Source organism: Salvelinus sp. IW2-2015, unplaced genomic scaffold, assembly GCF_002910315.2.
Source record: "Salvelinus sp. IW2-2015 unplaced genomic scaffold, ASM291031v2 Un_scaffold1424, whole genome shotgun sequence".
In the NCBI taxonomy this organism is placed as follows: Eukaryota; Metazoa; Chordata; class Actinopteri; order Salmoniformes; family Salmonidae; genus Salvelinus; species Salvelinus sp. IW2-2015.
The window spans coordinates 114,284-129,462 of NW_019942899.1; the positions used below are offsets into that span (position 1 = coordinate 114,284).

Sequence of the window (15,179 nt, forward strand, 5' to 3'; positions counted from 1 at the left end):
ATTAAAAAGGATAGCACATTTCCCCTAATATTGAAAATGTTCAATTCTGATAATTGCATCAATATGATAGATAATACAGTATCTGATACAATGATGGGTTTCTTTCTTCTCTCATTCAATGGCTTAAAACCACATGTCCCAGAAACCCATGCGAGACGTGCATTCGAACGCACAGCCGCAAACTTTTTAACATTGTTATCTTTACCACATTTACATCTATTAATAATCGTCCTTCACGATTAAAAAATGTTTACATAAATGCATGGTTTATTTAATCTGTTCTATTTTCATCTATTTTCTAATTCACGTGACCGGAAACTCGGACTTTTGCGGAAGCTGTGCAAATATTTGCTAAAATCTCAAAACATTTCCCGGGAAAACGAAGTAAAACAAACTAACCAAGCGAGGGAAAGACGAGTAACCTTTCTTAAGTAGGTTAGCTTGCTACTTTTGGTTGTCTTTGATCGCGTGTAGTGATTCGCCTATGATGGTATGCAGTCTGAAGCAAAGGAACCAGAGGAGGATAGTTTATGGGAGGAACCTCCTTCAGTGCTGTGGGGACTGGACCCAATGTTCAACGCTTTCAACAGGCTCTATGTCAAAGACATCCTACAGATGAGAGAGTCCTGTCAAGTGTCAGGTATTGTTACCTTCAGTTTTGACAACATGAATGCTACTGTCATGCTTATTCAACTTTACTAGCTAACACATTTCATTTCCCCTAACCTAGGGATATACTTCTACAACTCTCACCCGATATTTAAAGTTGATGTGCTCGGGACTGTGGTGTACAAGCGAGAGCGAGAAGACTTCTTCTGTTACGGAGGTAATGATGAAGCTCAAGTGATTCGTTTGAAATATTCCTACTTTGTCTCTTCATATCAAACTATTATCCACATGCAAATATTGTGACCATGTAAATCCAATATGGTTGCTGTTATAATTGCTTTACAGTTGATGATGGTACTGGTGTTATAAACAGCCTTTGCTGGAAAGATGAACAGTGGAGGGATCAAGGTGACCCTGCWACATGTAAGTGCAGATATTCTCATTATAACTGTYTGWCAGCCCTGTTCAGATTCACMGTTGGCTGTATKATRTTCAGCYGGYGCAAGGTCTTTCGGTAGCAGCGCWCGTGGAGACTTCAACCCAGCCAACGAGCTGAAGAAACTACGGCAAGCCCAACACAGCAGCTCCCACCTGGAGATAGGAGAACTGCTCAGGGTGCGAGGGCCCGTCAAGACCTCCAGGCAACAGCGAGAGATAATGGCCTCTACATACTGTGAGTGGAGAGGTGACACATGTGAATATGGTCACACAGACGCGGGCATGCACGGTCGTGCGCATATGGACACATACACACACACTTCTGCATTTCGCAACTATACACAGTTTATTAAACCTGACTTATTGTTGTCATACAATCTCTATTGGCCCCCCAATTTGTTGGTTGTAGATAAAGTGTCAGACCCGGTGATGGCGGTCCAGATATCCTGGATGATGGAGGTTCCTCAGCTCTACAGACAGTGCTATGATAACCCATTCCATCTGGACAGCAGTGCACAGAACCCTAACATTCAAGGGTAGGTCTGATAATCTCTAGCTGTATTCAATTGATGGTCAGTGAGGAGCAGCATCATTTCGGCTATTATGTATGATATTTCTTCAAACTTTGATTTTACTGACGTTTTTGTGAATATCTTTATGGCTTATTTGGTATTCCTACAGTGGTTCTGCTTCCTACCTGCTTGGCAGAGCCACTCGTATCCTGAAGGACTTCCTGAAAGAGAAAGAAGTCACCAGYTTCAGACCCTATGATGTCCAGGACCTTTTACAGCCTCTGGTCTCCAGACAACCTCAGAAGACAGCATCAGAACAGGTAGAACATCTATGAACATCTATGTAGGCCCATGTAGGCCTATAAAGGGTTTGTGAAGGCATCATTAAGCTTTTAAGTTGTTCATTTTAAAGTGGGACTGCATTTTTTTCAAATGTGATTTGATGCTAGGAGCCTGAGGCTGGTCCATCATCGGGTCCACCAACATCTTTCAAACAGCTCAGGGAGCTACTCCAGAAGAGCCTTCAGATCCTGCAGGACGAAGGCCTGGTGTTCCGCAAGGTCAAATCTCAGGATGAAGTCTACCATGTAAGCAGCAGCAGCACATCAAGATGGATGTCACAGAGGATCTAAGTGCTATGTGAAGCTCATCAAACACATTGACCCTGAGGCTCATGGGATGTGGGACACAAGCAAAGTGCTCAGCATACAAGAATGAAATATTTTGAGACTGATCTTTCATTGTACTACTGTGGTGACTGAGGGTTATATTGGAACGACACAAGTAAGTATTGATTCTACCGTATTTCGCCCCTTTAGGTAACGGAACGGGACAAGGATCTTCTCATGGCAATCAGAGACATTCTTCGGGAAGATTGCAGACGAGAGAAATGTAAGGGCATTTCCCCTCTTCTTACTCCTTCAGAGTACTTTACAATATACTGCTCCTCCAGTGCTATACCAGGGTATTATAATATGTATTGATGGTCTTTCTCTCGCGTTGCCAGATGCGGAAAAGGGTTGCCACATCCTGCACGTCCTGTCCAGTGTGAGACAGAGGTACAGTCGCAACGTGAGCAAGGCAGCCTTGGAGCTGGTCCTCAAAGCTCTGGAGTGTAATAGTGACATCATCAGCACCAGCGACAGTCATTACACTATCCTCTGACGCTGACTTAGACATTCTGGGACATTCCACAAACTGTCTGAAATGGAGGGAAACGGGGAGGTACCATCCGACCTTGTCCAATAAGAAACGCATGTTTTTGTTTTCTGTTGGAAAAATATATATAACGTGTGCCCTAATAAATATGACCCTTAATAAATTGGATTATTACTTAACATGGCCATCTTCAAGATATCAGTTGCTATCAATCATGCTAGAGCTATGTACATTTGTATGCATGTATATTAAAAGAGTACAGGACAAGCTGTTTTGTGCAATATATATATTTTTTTAAATGTGCAAAAGTTGTGTAAATGATGTGTATAATAACTGGATTTAGAATTCAACTTGGAGCATATGTTCATTTTGCACACGGGGGCAGTATTTCGTCGTTTAATATGCACCGCGATGCAGCCCGTCGCTGATTGGTCCACTTTGAAACATCTGTATCCATACGTCCAAGCTATTGATGAGAGCAGCCTATAGCGTCTTATGACTCAGTTGCCACCTCTGTCAAAGAAACTGCGAGGCAATATATGGACTAGTTTATGCTATCTAGGCCTATGGAACAAATAGGTTGTTATAGCTATTTGTAGCCTTTTTAATTGTTTTTTTAACCATACATGTTTTTGATAAGGGAGAGAATTGAATTGTTATGCTGAAACCAATCACATCCATAAAAAGTATCCTTACATGGTCCAAGCGCAGTGTGACGTTCACATTTTTCTTGTCATTAGCTACATTGTAGCCACTCTTGGGGGCACTTTAAGGAAACGTTACAGCTTGTGAAGAGTATTACAATGCTTATGCATATTTTCCAACATCATATCTAAATGTTTACAAACATATAGACATTTCCAAGATACTCAGAACTACATGCAAGAATTCCATAAACTATGAGTTGGAATGGGACTTCAACCTTCTAGCACAGTTTACCTCAAGTGCTTCATCCCACTGGAGGACGCACGACAAGCAAGCCCATCCCACTAGACCCCCCCCCCCCAAAAAAAAGAATTGCTCTGCGCCTTGCTTGCTTCTGGAGGCATTTGGCGGTGAATTCGGTGTTTTTTTCAGTCTACCCCGACCCTATATAGCCTACAGGTATGCACCCCTCGCCGAAGGTATTGTGGTCCACACAAAGGAACTCGCTCCACTTTCCTATTTGAGGTGACCTCCTTCTCAGCACGCGACCGCTGGCCAGCCTGCCTTGTTGTCCAACGTGAAGATCTCGCCTTTTGGATTTCGGGTAGAATGTTTTAGCCATATATAAAGATAGATTCTCAATTGATAGGGACTATGATATATTCTGCATTTGGGTATGTTACGCATTGTCAAGGCAAGACATTTGATTCCTTGCGCCTGAACATAAGCTAGAATCGACAACCCAATCAATGAATGTCCTTTTTGAATTATTCTCCAACGTTTCTTGAACTGCAGAGGCTATAGCCTACTACAGAAACTGGAATATTGCATTTATTGTGTGTGTACGCTGTAGCCATTTCCAACGTCAAGATGCAGTTTCGGACAGTGTTGGATGTAAAAGTCGTGGACGTGGAGAAGCGGCGCAATCCGTCCAAACATTACGTGAGTAGGAATACCCCCTCACCATTTATCTACCTACCTGGTCCATTCAAAATCCGAACTACAATGACTACTCATATTATTCTGTATATATTTAGAATAGAATACACGGTGAAAGGTTTCACCACTTATTAGCCTATACCAGTCATCGCAGCTCATCACAGTTTTGATTAAACTAGCCAATGATTCAGAGTTATTATTCAGTCTGCCAATCAATATCTCATTTTACAAATTGTGTAGGAGATGATATATTCTGTGTATGGCACTGGCCTCTTAGAACATATATGTCATTCTTGCTCAATCATTTGAATGTGTTATAGCCTAACCAATGAATGTAAAGGGTTATAACTAGTGACAATACAGACACTATAAGTAATGACAGGTTACAACTGTGACATATCTTTGTGATGCTTTATTCAACTGGAACTAATATAGACTCGTTTGTATATCATGGGGAGTTTCTTAGAATACCACATCTGTAGAGACTAGCGTCATGAGAACGATAACAACCGTTTCATAAATGGTGGTATGACATACTACTTATGACGTAAGTTGTCCAGTGTGGCTCCAGTTGGTAGAGCATGTGCTTGCACCCGCCAGGGTTGTGGGTTTGATTCCCGGGGCCACCCGTTCGTAAAATGTACCCACATATGACTGTAAGTCGCTTTGGATAAAAGCATCTGCCAAATGGCAATATTTATTATTATAAAGCACAAGACCTGACATAGTTTCTTGCCAATTCAAGCTAAAACAAATTTAATTAGACGGATTCACTGTTAGTACCGTACTTCCTGTCTAGAATCATGCAGCGTTAGCCAAAGTGAATGATTGGAAGACTACCCTTAAATGTTTATCATAAATCATCTATTAGTTAGTAGTCATCCTCGGTGTTTACAATTGAACACCAGAGCTACTGTAGTCTACCTATGGGTCCTCAAGGCAGCTTACTGTACTCTTGGGAAAGGATATTTTGAACTTTGCCTACAGCAGCATACGAATCAATATCTCATTACACTCCAGACTCGTGGGACCGCTATACATACGCTAAACAAACAAGTTATTATAAATCTCATTAAATAATATCATACTAGATGTTGTCAACTCAAAACACTCCATGTTGCTGTTGAAATAATCATGCACTCAGGCAATTATATTATATTTCAGAATTTGCCTGTAGTGTGCTATATACATCAATATCTCTTTAAGATTTACACACATGCAGGGTTTGGGATGTCGTAGCTTACAGACCATATATTATACCTAACCTGCAAGAACATCATGCACCAACAGCCATCAGATCCACATAGACCTACTCAACCATTAGACGTACCTACATGTATTGCACGTTGTTAGTTGTTGCTGGTGATTCCCAGGCCAGTGTTGTGTTCAGTTGTGTTTTGGGGCTGTGCAGTCTCATGGGCCTCTCTCTGGCCTAGTTTCCGTTGCAACCATGCCCCTGGGATCACCGCTAGCTAGTCACTGTGAGAAGAAACTGGAGGGAGTAATCCCCAGACCGTGTGTGTGTGTGGTGTGTGTGTGTGTGTGGTGTGTGTGTGTGTGGTGTGGTGTGTGTTGTGTGTGGTGTGTGTGTGTGAGCGTGAGTGTTGAAAGAGATGAGGAAGATTCTGTCCCTCCACCAATCTCAACCACTCTGTGGTGAAAACAGCTGGAAACGCTTATCCTATGAGAACTGAGTGAAGAGAAAGGGAATGAGACACAAGTCTTTGTCAGGGGTGAAGTGGTCATGTGACCCAGGGGACACATCTGCTTAGACACAGAAAAAGCTATTAAACACCGCTTCTGTCTTGTTCAGGTGAGATGAGTGTTTAAAGAGCTGGTAGCAATCAGCAGTATTTGCTTTTCAAATGAAGCCACCGCTACTCATCAAGCCAACCACATTTGGAAACCTTTTGGGACGTCCCTTTAGTCAGAACCAGCCGTGCTAGTTGTTGTTCAGCATCGTAAACAGCCCTTCAGGGGTTGTTTCCTTTGATATATTTATTGAGTCATCAAAAACAGAATGATGACCCGAGTGAAAAGGTCTCTGTTTTCAATGGTTACTGCTCACTGAGAGAATCACATTCAAGGGTTTTTATTAGGCCGGGCTTTAGGCTTGGCCCGTTGTTTTCCTCAGTTTGACGACGATAGGGTCCAGCAGGAAAGAGAGTGGTGTCTGTATGTGTGTGAGTCAGGGTGATGTGCTGACGTCTGTCGTCAGTGAAGTCATTGACTCTGTTCACACAGGCTCGCCCCCGTCACTGACAAAAGCCTTGGAAGGTGTGTGTGTGTGTGTGTGTGTGTTGTGTGTGTGTGTGGTGGTTGTGTGTGTGTTGTGTGTGTTGTTGTGTGGTGTGTGTTGTGTGTGTGTGTTGTTGTGTGTGTGTGTGTGTGTGGTGTGGTGTGTGTGGTGTGTGTGTGGTGTGTGTGTGTGTGTGCGTTACATTTGATCGTGTGTGCCATTTTATCTATCCTCTCTTCCAGCTTGAAATGAGAACTCATACAAGCTCAGATCTCAATCTTGTTTTATGCAAACTGTTCCCGAAAATTTTAACAGAGCCTGGAAATAGGTCCTTTCATTACTCAGCCCCCCTAGTCTGGAATTCCCTCCAAGCCACCCTAAAACTACAGGACCTGGTGTCCCTGGAGGAGTTCAAAGGGCAAATAGATGAACAGGTTGTTGAGACATGTAGCTGTTTCTAGTTGTCTCCCGATGTCACTAGTTTGCGTTGCCTTGTAAGGAAGCATGTGGTTTTAAARGACACACACATACATCTACTGTTTGTATTTGTGCTGTTGCCAGTGTCTTCTGTCTGTGTTGTCCGTTTTGTATTATATCATCTTTAATCATTGTTTTATCCCCTGTCCCCACATGAAGCGTTTTGCCTCGTCAGGCCGTCATTGTATACTGAACAAAAATATAAACGCAACATGTAAAGTGTTTGTCCCATGTTTCATGAGCCGAATTTAAAGATCCCAGAAATGTCCATGAACACAAAAAGCTTATTTCTCTAAAATGTTGTGGACAAATTGGTTTACATCCCTGTTAGTGAGCATTTCTGCTTTGCCAAGATAATCCATCCACCTGACAGGTGTTGCATATCAAGAAGCTGATTAAACAGCATTATTATTAAACAGGTCCACCTTGCGCTGGGGACAATAAAAGTCCACTCTGAAATGTGCAGTTTTATTACACAACACAATGCCACAGATGTCTCATGTTTTGAGGGAGCATGCAACTGGCATGCTGACTGCAGGRATGTCCACCATAGCTCTTGCTGGAGAATTGAATGTTCTGAAACAAATCTGTAAATGTTCCAGTTCTTGCATAGCCTGCATCACCAGACATGTCACCCATTGAGCATGTTTGGGATGCTCTGGATGGATGTATACAACAACGTGTTTTTAGTTCTGCCAATATCCAGCAATTTCACACAGCTATTGAAGACAACAAGGCCACAATCAACAGCCTGATAATCTCTATGCAAGCAGATGTGTTGCGCTGCATGAGGCAAATGGTTGTCAAACCAGATACTAACTGGTTTTCTGATCCATGCCCCCACCTTTAAAAAAAAAGGTGTCTGTGACCAACAAATGCATATCTGTATTCCCAGTTATATGAAATCCATAGATTAGGGCATAACTCATTTATTTCAATTGACTGATTTCCTTATATGAACTGTAACACAGTAAAATCTTTCAAATTGTTGCATGTTGTGTTTATAATTTTTTTCAGTATAAATAAGAATGTGTTATTAATTGACTTGCCTGGTTAAATAAAGGTTAAATAAATCAAATAAAAAGGAGGGATTAGTGGATGTTATTACTGGAGCCCTGAACACATGTTGCTGAATGTCTCAACAACAGACAGATGTTGTCTAGTCACTTTGGAGAACTTTATTTGTCTGGAACAGTGGGAAGTCTTTTTCAACCTAAGTCTTTATGATTACTATAAAACGAACAGATTATTACAAGATGGGATGTGTATTAGGCAACACTTCTTAATCATCACCAACATGTACAAACAGTTATTTTTATATATATTTTTTTACAATATAAAATATGGAGCACATCCCATTCTTTTGATATCCAGTAAACCACATGAAACATTGCCCCTGGCTCCATGTCATTTCTGTATGTCGACACATTCAGGAATCACGATGCGAAAACGGACGACAAGGGTGGGCATTATGTGGGGCTTGCAATGGTAGCCCTTGCCCTTACCGTGAGAAATTGGCCATACAGTATACTGCAACTGTACCTCACTGTGTGTGTAGTCTAGCAATGTGGCAATTTCAAAGTGAGGCCTCTAGGATTGCGTAACCGAGCTGTACTGATTGAAACAGGATACAATGAACAACTCTATGTGGATTGTTCTACTGTACATGACAAGACTGAAAGCAGAGAGTGAGAGAGGTAAGGGGAGAGAGAGAGGAGGAAATGACAGCTGAATGGACACTTTTCCGCTTTTTCCTTATCCCTCTCAGAAAAACTTCTGTTTGCCTGGTCCAGGCCTGCACTTCCTGTTTCCTGTTGGCTGCTGCACTCTTAGAAAAAAGGGTTCCAAAAGGGTTCTTCGGCTGTCCCGATAGGAGAACCCTTTTTGGTTCCAGATAGAACCCTTTTTGGTTCCAGATAGAACCTTTTGGGTTCCAGGTGGGACCCTTTTGGGTGCCATTTAGAACCTTCTGTGGAAAGGGTTCTACATGGAACCACAAAGAGATTTACATGGAACCAAAAGGGTTCTACATGGAACCAAAAAGGGTTCTTCAAGGGGTTATCCTATGGGGACAGCTGAAGAACCCTTTTAGGTTCTAGATGCCACCTTTTTTTCTAAGGGTGTGGTTAGGGAGAGGAAGAGAGAGAGAAAGGAGGCATGCACTTCCTATGCCCTGGGTAGAGAACGTGGAGAGAGGCGAAGGATGTGAAAACTGATAAGGACCACAGTTTTAGGAGTTGTGGTTGGGTTGGTGGGCGATCAAGGGCAGTATATTGGCAGAGCTTATGCAAACCTGTATTAAAGGGGTTTCCGACCATTGAGCCACTGCCAAACCAAAGCCCTTGGTCTAGTTAAAGTTAGACTTGGATGGCAGGCTGTTTTCGTTCTCTTGGTACAGTATGACCTGGTGAATGAGTAGAGGAGATACACACACATGGACCACACAGGAAGCTGCTGAGTGAGGCTTATAATAATGTCTGGAATGGAGTGAATGAAACAGAATGAGATACCATTCCATTCACTCCATTCCAGACATTATGAGACGCCCTCAGCAGCCTCCTGTCGTCCACTTGTGTGGATCTCCTCTTCTCATGTGCTTGATGAGTTCGATACCAGTCCATTTATTCTGTTACCGTGAGCCCGTTCTCCCCAGTTAAGGTGCCACAGACACGCATGCGCACGTCTTCAAGCTGTCTTGTCGTCCGTAACCTCTTTTCACCTGTTTGTTTAATAAATCTGTCTCTATTAGCTTAGTTGTGGTTATTATGGAAAGTGGATTTCCCTTTAGACCTATTCTCAAGAGAATGTTTTTTCCATCCTTGTACTTCATTCAATCCCCACGCATAATTCATATGAAAGTCATCTGGCTGGCAGTATGTAATGCCTTTCTGTTTTATACGTTAGGTTAAGTATAGTGTTTTAGGCGGGGTTCAGTGTAATTTTGTGGCTAGGCCCACAGCCTATGCTCCACCAAGCCCTCTGCTCAGCCTTCCTCACTCTTAAACTGGGAAACTGGGAAACACAAGAGTTCTACAGAGACGGTAAGTCATTTTCTCCATTCGTAGACACAAACTATTGTAGTTTGGTTTATTTAGAGTCTTATATTGTGGTTGCTAGTCACTATATGTGGTGGAAAAGGGTGATTAATTTGTGAAAAGCTGAATAAAAGCTGTCAAACCATAACTAAGCTAATCATAGCAATGTGTAGCCCATGATTCGTGGTTGATTCATTGAAGTAATCAGAGATCCAATTTGCTCTTTTTAATCTTTCTCCGAAATGCCGGACATGATGGCAAGAGATGATGACGAACAAGGGCTTTCTCTTGCTAGGTCTGGGTGTCTGGGACACAAACTTGTTTGATTCATTTGTATTTGTCCATGCATGTACTTTCCATCTTTGTTTTTAAATGTCTCATCAAACCCATTTGGCTGTTGACATGAGTGCAGAAGAATAGAATTTGAATAAAAATTGAATTGAACAGAACAGAATAGAATATATATTTGCTGTATTTCTTTTGTTTGCTGATGTCACAGGATATCCAGAGAGTAATACATGTAATTATATTGTAATAAACTATTATAAATAATTAAAATCACAGTAATAAACTGAATCACCATTTATAGCCGAACTAATTACCTTAACCTCCTATTTATATGATATATTATGTAATCTGCTACAGTGATTTACGATTTAGGTTGGGCCCATTGTTTACATAAATCTCCCCCACCCATCTAGCTGTCAAATGTTCCGGTTGCCAAACCAAGAAGTGGGTCTGATGGTAACAGCTGATCTTTAGAAGCTAGGGCTAGCGTGCCAGCCAGTACAGGTTTACGACTGGATTGCCAAGAGTGATTATGCAGGAAATGTTTAATGGTGTTAAATCTGGGTTCTCTGTGTACTGTAAGTACAAATCAAATTTTATTTGTATTTATGTGCCGAATACAACAGGTATTCGGTATGCACCTTACAGTGAAATGCTTACTTACAAGCCCTTAACCAACAATGCAGTTTTAAAAAAAGGAAAGAAAAGTAACAAATAATTAAAGAGCAGCCGTAAAATAACAATAGCGAGGCTATGTACACGGGGTTCCGGTTAGTCGAGGTAATTGAGGTAATATGTACATGTAGGTAGAGTTATTAAAGTGACTATGCATAGATAACAACAGAAAGTAGCAGCAGCATAAAAGAGGGGGGCACTGCAAATAGTCTAGGTAGCCATTTGATTAGATGTTCAGGAGTCTTATGGCTTGCGGGAAGAAGCTGTTTAGAAGCCTCTTGGACCTAGACTTGGCGCTCCGGTACCGCTTGCCGTGCGGTAGCAGAGAGAACAGTTTATGACTAGGGTGGCTGGGGTCTTTGAACATTTTTAGGGCCTTCCTCTGACACTGCCTGGTATAGAGGTCCTGGATGGCAGGCAGCTTGGCCCCAATGATGTACTGGACTGTACGCACTACCCTCTGTAGTGCCTTGCGGTCAGAGGCCTAGCATTTGCCATACCAGGCAGTGATGCAACCCGTCAGGATGCTCTCGATGGTGCAGTTGGTTTTGTCGTTCCCTCTTCATGACTGTCTTGGTGTGCTTGGACCATGTTAGTTTGTTGGTGATGTGGACACCAAGGAACTACAGTGTCGTAGAATAGAGGGTGTTATGCAGTAAAGGTAATGTTGGGTAATGTATAAACGTATTTATAAATGTTGTAAACTTTTTTGTTTTGTCTACATTGTCTCTTTTGTTTTCTGTTTTGGAATTGCAACATTGTTTGATTTGCCCAGACATGCATACTATTGAAGTATGTCTAACCGTATGGCAAGGCCAGGATTCTATCTTGACTTGAACGGTGCAGCAACACTTGACTACACACCATCTGGGATTCCATCAGCACACCTTCTGTTGCTGTGAAGACAACTCACTCTTATAACGCTGTGTTGTTCAAATGTGTTAAACCTTTGTAAAATGAGAAAACAAATCTAACTCCCTCTAACTGACAGTTAGTGAGTAACTTTGTGTGTGTGTGTGTGTTTGGTCCCCTAAAATAATGATTCAGAGTGTTTTGGCTGTGTGGACCAACAGCCGCTCACGACTGGCTGTACTTGAACCATGAGTCAACCTGCAACGCATCGAGATGCTATTTTAAAACGTTGCTGGAATTTTTTACCCTCATCTGAGAGTCGATGAAAAAATTACTTTTCAAGCTGTCAAATTTTTCACAAGTCAATCCTATATCAATCCAGAAATATAATTGAGGTGACACCTACAGTATAGGTTTGTTTTGCTTTCAGGTAGTGATGGGCTGTACTAGGCTGTTAACTCACATTCAATCCCATTCACTCCCTGAGGGATGATATAGTCTATTTTAGGTTGGACACAGGCATTAGGTTTAAGCTTGATATTTTGGGCGTGGGTTGTATGTGGTGTGGATATAGACTAGTTCTGTTTTCCATTGTGGTTGCTATGAGGACAGATCCATCTGTTCTGCTGGTTGGGATGGGATCGTTTTAACTGAGTCCGTGTCTTCCTTCCTCTTCCCTCCCTCCCTCCCTCCCTCCGTTGGCCCATCCCAGAGAGGTTTTTCTCAACGGTCAAATTAAGCGGCCAAGTGGCATCGGGTGGTGGAGGAGGGAGGAGGACAACATGCCTTTCAGGTCAAACGCATTTATAGAACAACACACCCACTCTCTGGAAGTCCACCTCAAGCCCACACACACTTGCTTGAGGTGGACACACACACACACACACACACACACACACACACACACACACCATGCTTAGAGGTATTAGGCACACACACCATGCAGCGTGCAGCTCTTCCAGACCCTCCAAGGGAAATGGTGTCAGATAAAGTCCATATCTCTGTGGATTGCTATGCACTAACACTTTCTTTATTCATCTAACCTCCCTTAGTTTTGGCTTTCCCTTGTGATTCATTACGCAGTTTCTCATTTGGCCTTGAGCTGTAAAAAAAATATGGTTTAATGTTTGGTGATGTATAGTGTTTCTGATAAAGGATAGCCTACTTCACTGAAGGTGGAACACAACACGTGAAGTCCTTACAGAATAACTTAACTGTCTGACTACAGACTCTGTAAAGACTCCAGTAAATACATTCACCAACCCTCCAGTACCACTGACTTTGGCAGCAGCAATACAAATCAAGCCAAGCCATTGAAAGTGTGATCCTATGGAGTCACTAACACATCATTAGCTAGCATAGCATAGCATGACAGACTTCAAGTGACCACCGCCATAGGAGTCGCTAACAGGTCATTAGCATGACATAACAGACTTCCAGTGGCTTTGATGATAGCATAACATTTCCATGGGAGTGGAAAGGCGAGTGCTGGAGCCGCTACTCGCTAACACAATACAAATCTAACCAAGCCGCTGACACTAACCCTATGGAGTCACTATCACGTCATTGGCTTAGCATTAGCATGACATACTTCCAGTGGCTTGGATGTTAGCGTAACATTTCCATGGGTGAGAATTGTGAAAACACTAGCGTTGGAAGCTAGCCAGCAATAGTTGGTGTCATTCCAGCAGCAACAAGGCTTTTTAACACAGGGCTTTGTTCTTGGAAGTGTATTTTGTTTCAAGTGGCTGATTCTCTTACGTCAGGTCTCTTTTGTTTGGGATAAGTCTTCTAAGGCTAGCTGTTATGACTGTTCTTGGCAGGTTGCTGCAGGGACCAGTGTGTAAGATGTATTAGGACGAGGGTTAGCTGTGCTAGTAGACCAGGGGATTAGGGTTACGCCTGTGTCTGACACATCACAAAGGGAACTTGAGTTTCAATGGCCAACATATCATGAGGTGATTTTCATCTATAGACATAGTGAAGACGGCAAAATATTTCATGAGGTGAATTGTTCCTATATTGACAAGTCGACGACATTTAGTTCTCAAAGTGCAACCATAGGCCTACACAGTGCTGTAGCTTCATTTAGCCTATTTGGATGGCTGACTTAATCTTATTTGATTGTCAATCTTTTGACAATGGCTGTTTTTGTTAGCAATCTTTGCCCTGATTTTGAGTGCACGCCAGATGTAAACATGTTTGACATGCTTTATGATTATGAAGTATATGGAAACTCTATGAACTTAAACAAATGGTGTGTTTTTGTAGTAGAGGTTGGGCTGAGAACAATGAAGCCAAATGGCCAATGGTATAGGTTTGTGACTTAACCTCAATGTCCTCAGTACTATAGCATATTAGAACTGTGAAAGGCTATGTTCAGTAGCAGTTAGCCTTGATTTTAACAGTCACGTTTCAAACTTATGTTTGTTGCTTGCTATTTTGTGACTTCAAATAGCCATTTCACCAGATATCCTACTGTATATTGGCACAACACTTCCTCTGTAGATATCCATCATAAACCRGAGGTCCAACCCATTCAACCCTCCTGACTGACCTCTCTTATGGGAATTTTCCAGACTCCTTGATATCTTTCCTATGTTCCGGTATGTTAGATTAAAGCGGAGATGATATCAGCATCAATTACATTACCAACCCTCCGGGTCTGGAACATAACGGTCGGTTTCTATACGTCATCTATCATATAAATATAGTTACTGGAAGGAACAAAGCGCCTCAGACAAAGCCCCATCCACTTGAATGGGAATGGCTGTTGTAATTGTAACTCYTGGCTGGGGCAGGAAGTGCAGAGGGTCAATGTGTAGAGAAGGTGAATGAGATCACCATTATGTTCACCCGCTATTAAGAATTGACAGATATATGTGCGTGTCATTGACCTTTGAAGTMCAGGGGTTGTTGCCTTGGTATGGCCGTGTGTCGGGTCCACAGTGTTAACCATGCGCTTTTTCTCATTGCAGGTGTATCTCATCAATGTCACATACTCTGACAACACCTCCCACATAATCTACAGGAGATACAGCAAATTCTTTGACCTTCAGGTAATGTTGACTCTCTCTCCTTATTCTCTATTATTCTGTAAAAACATGTCTGCACCACTATTCTCCACACATGGTTGAGTCAATGAATCAATGTGAGTTTTAGTAATTAGTCTGGGAGTGGGGGAGAGGTACGGTCTGTATCTCTTGTAGCCTCAGAGACGCAGTAGTGCTACAAACACGTACACACACACACGTACACACACACGTACCACACACACACACACTCTCTCTCTCTCTCTCTCTCTCTCTCTCT

At 42.2% G+C, this 15,179-nt stretch overlaps 2 protein-coding genes across 3 annotated transcripts in view; both read left to right on the forward strand.

The window, feature by feature from the left end:
- Positions 1-321: 321 nt before the first annotated feature.
- LOC111979378 (CST complex subunit STN1) lies at positions 322-2,896 on the forward strand. 2 transcript variants are annotated; one of them, XM_070439125.1, is made up of 9 exons: positions 322-640; positions 731-826; positions 955-1,032; positions 1,106-1,282; positions 1,457-1,583; positions 1,729-1,879; positions 2,009-2,146; positions 2,378-2,450; positions 2,566-2,896. In XM_070439125.1, the coding sequence occupies exons 1-9, from the start codon at positions 493-495 to the stop codon at positions 2,721-2,723; spliced, it is 1,146 nt and encodes a 381-aa protein (XP_070295226.1). In that variant the 5' UTR covers positions 322-492; the 3' UTR covers positions 2,724-2,896. The 2 variants fall into 2 exon arrangements, with proteins under 2 accessions (XP_070295226.1, XP_070295227.1); XM_070439126.1 differs by lacking the exon at positions 955-1,032 and having other exon boundaries at positions 550-640; positions 1,069-1,282.
- An 839-nt stretch (positions 2,897-3,735) lies between these two features.
- Positions 3,736-15,179, forward strand: part of LOC112070781 (SH3 and PX domain-containing protein 2A-like) — a gene marked incomplete at its 3' end in the record, with an annotated part of 106,343 nt that continues 94,899 nt past the window's right edge. Inside the window, exons 1-2 of the mRNA XM_024138232.2 lie at positions 3,736-4,304; positions 14,846-14,926. Coding sequence (XP_023994000.2) covers positions 4,233-4,304; positions 14,846-14,926 — 153 coding nt within the window. The remainder of the gene's footprint in view (positions 4,305-14,845; positions 14,927-15,179) is intronic.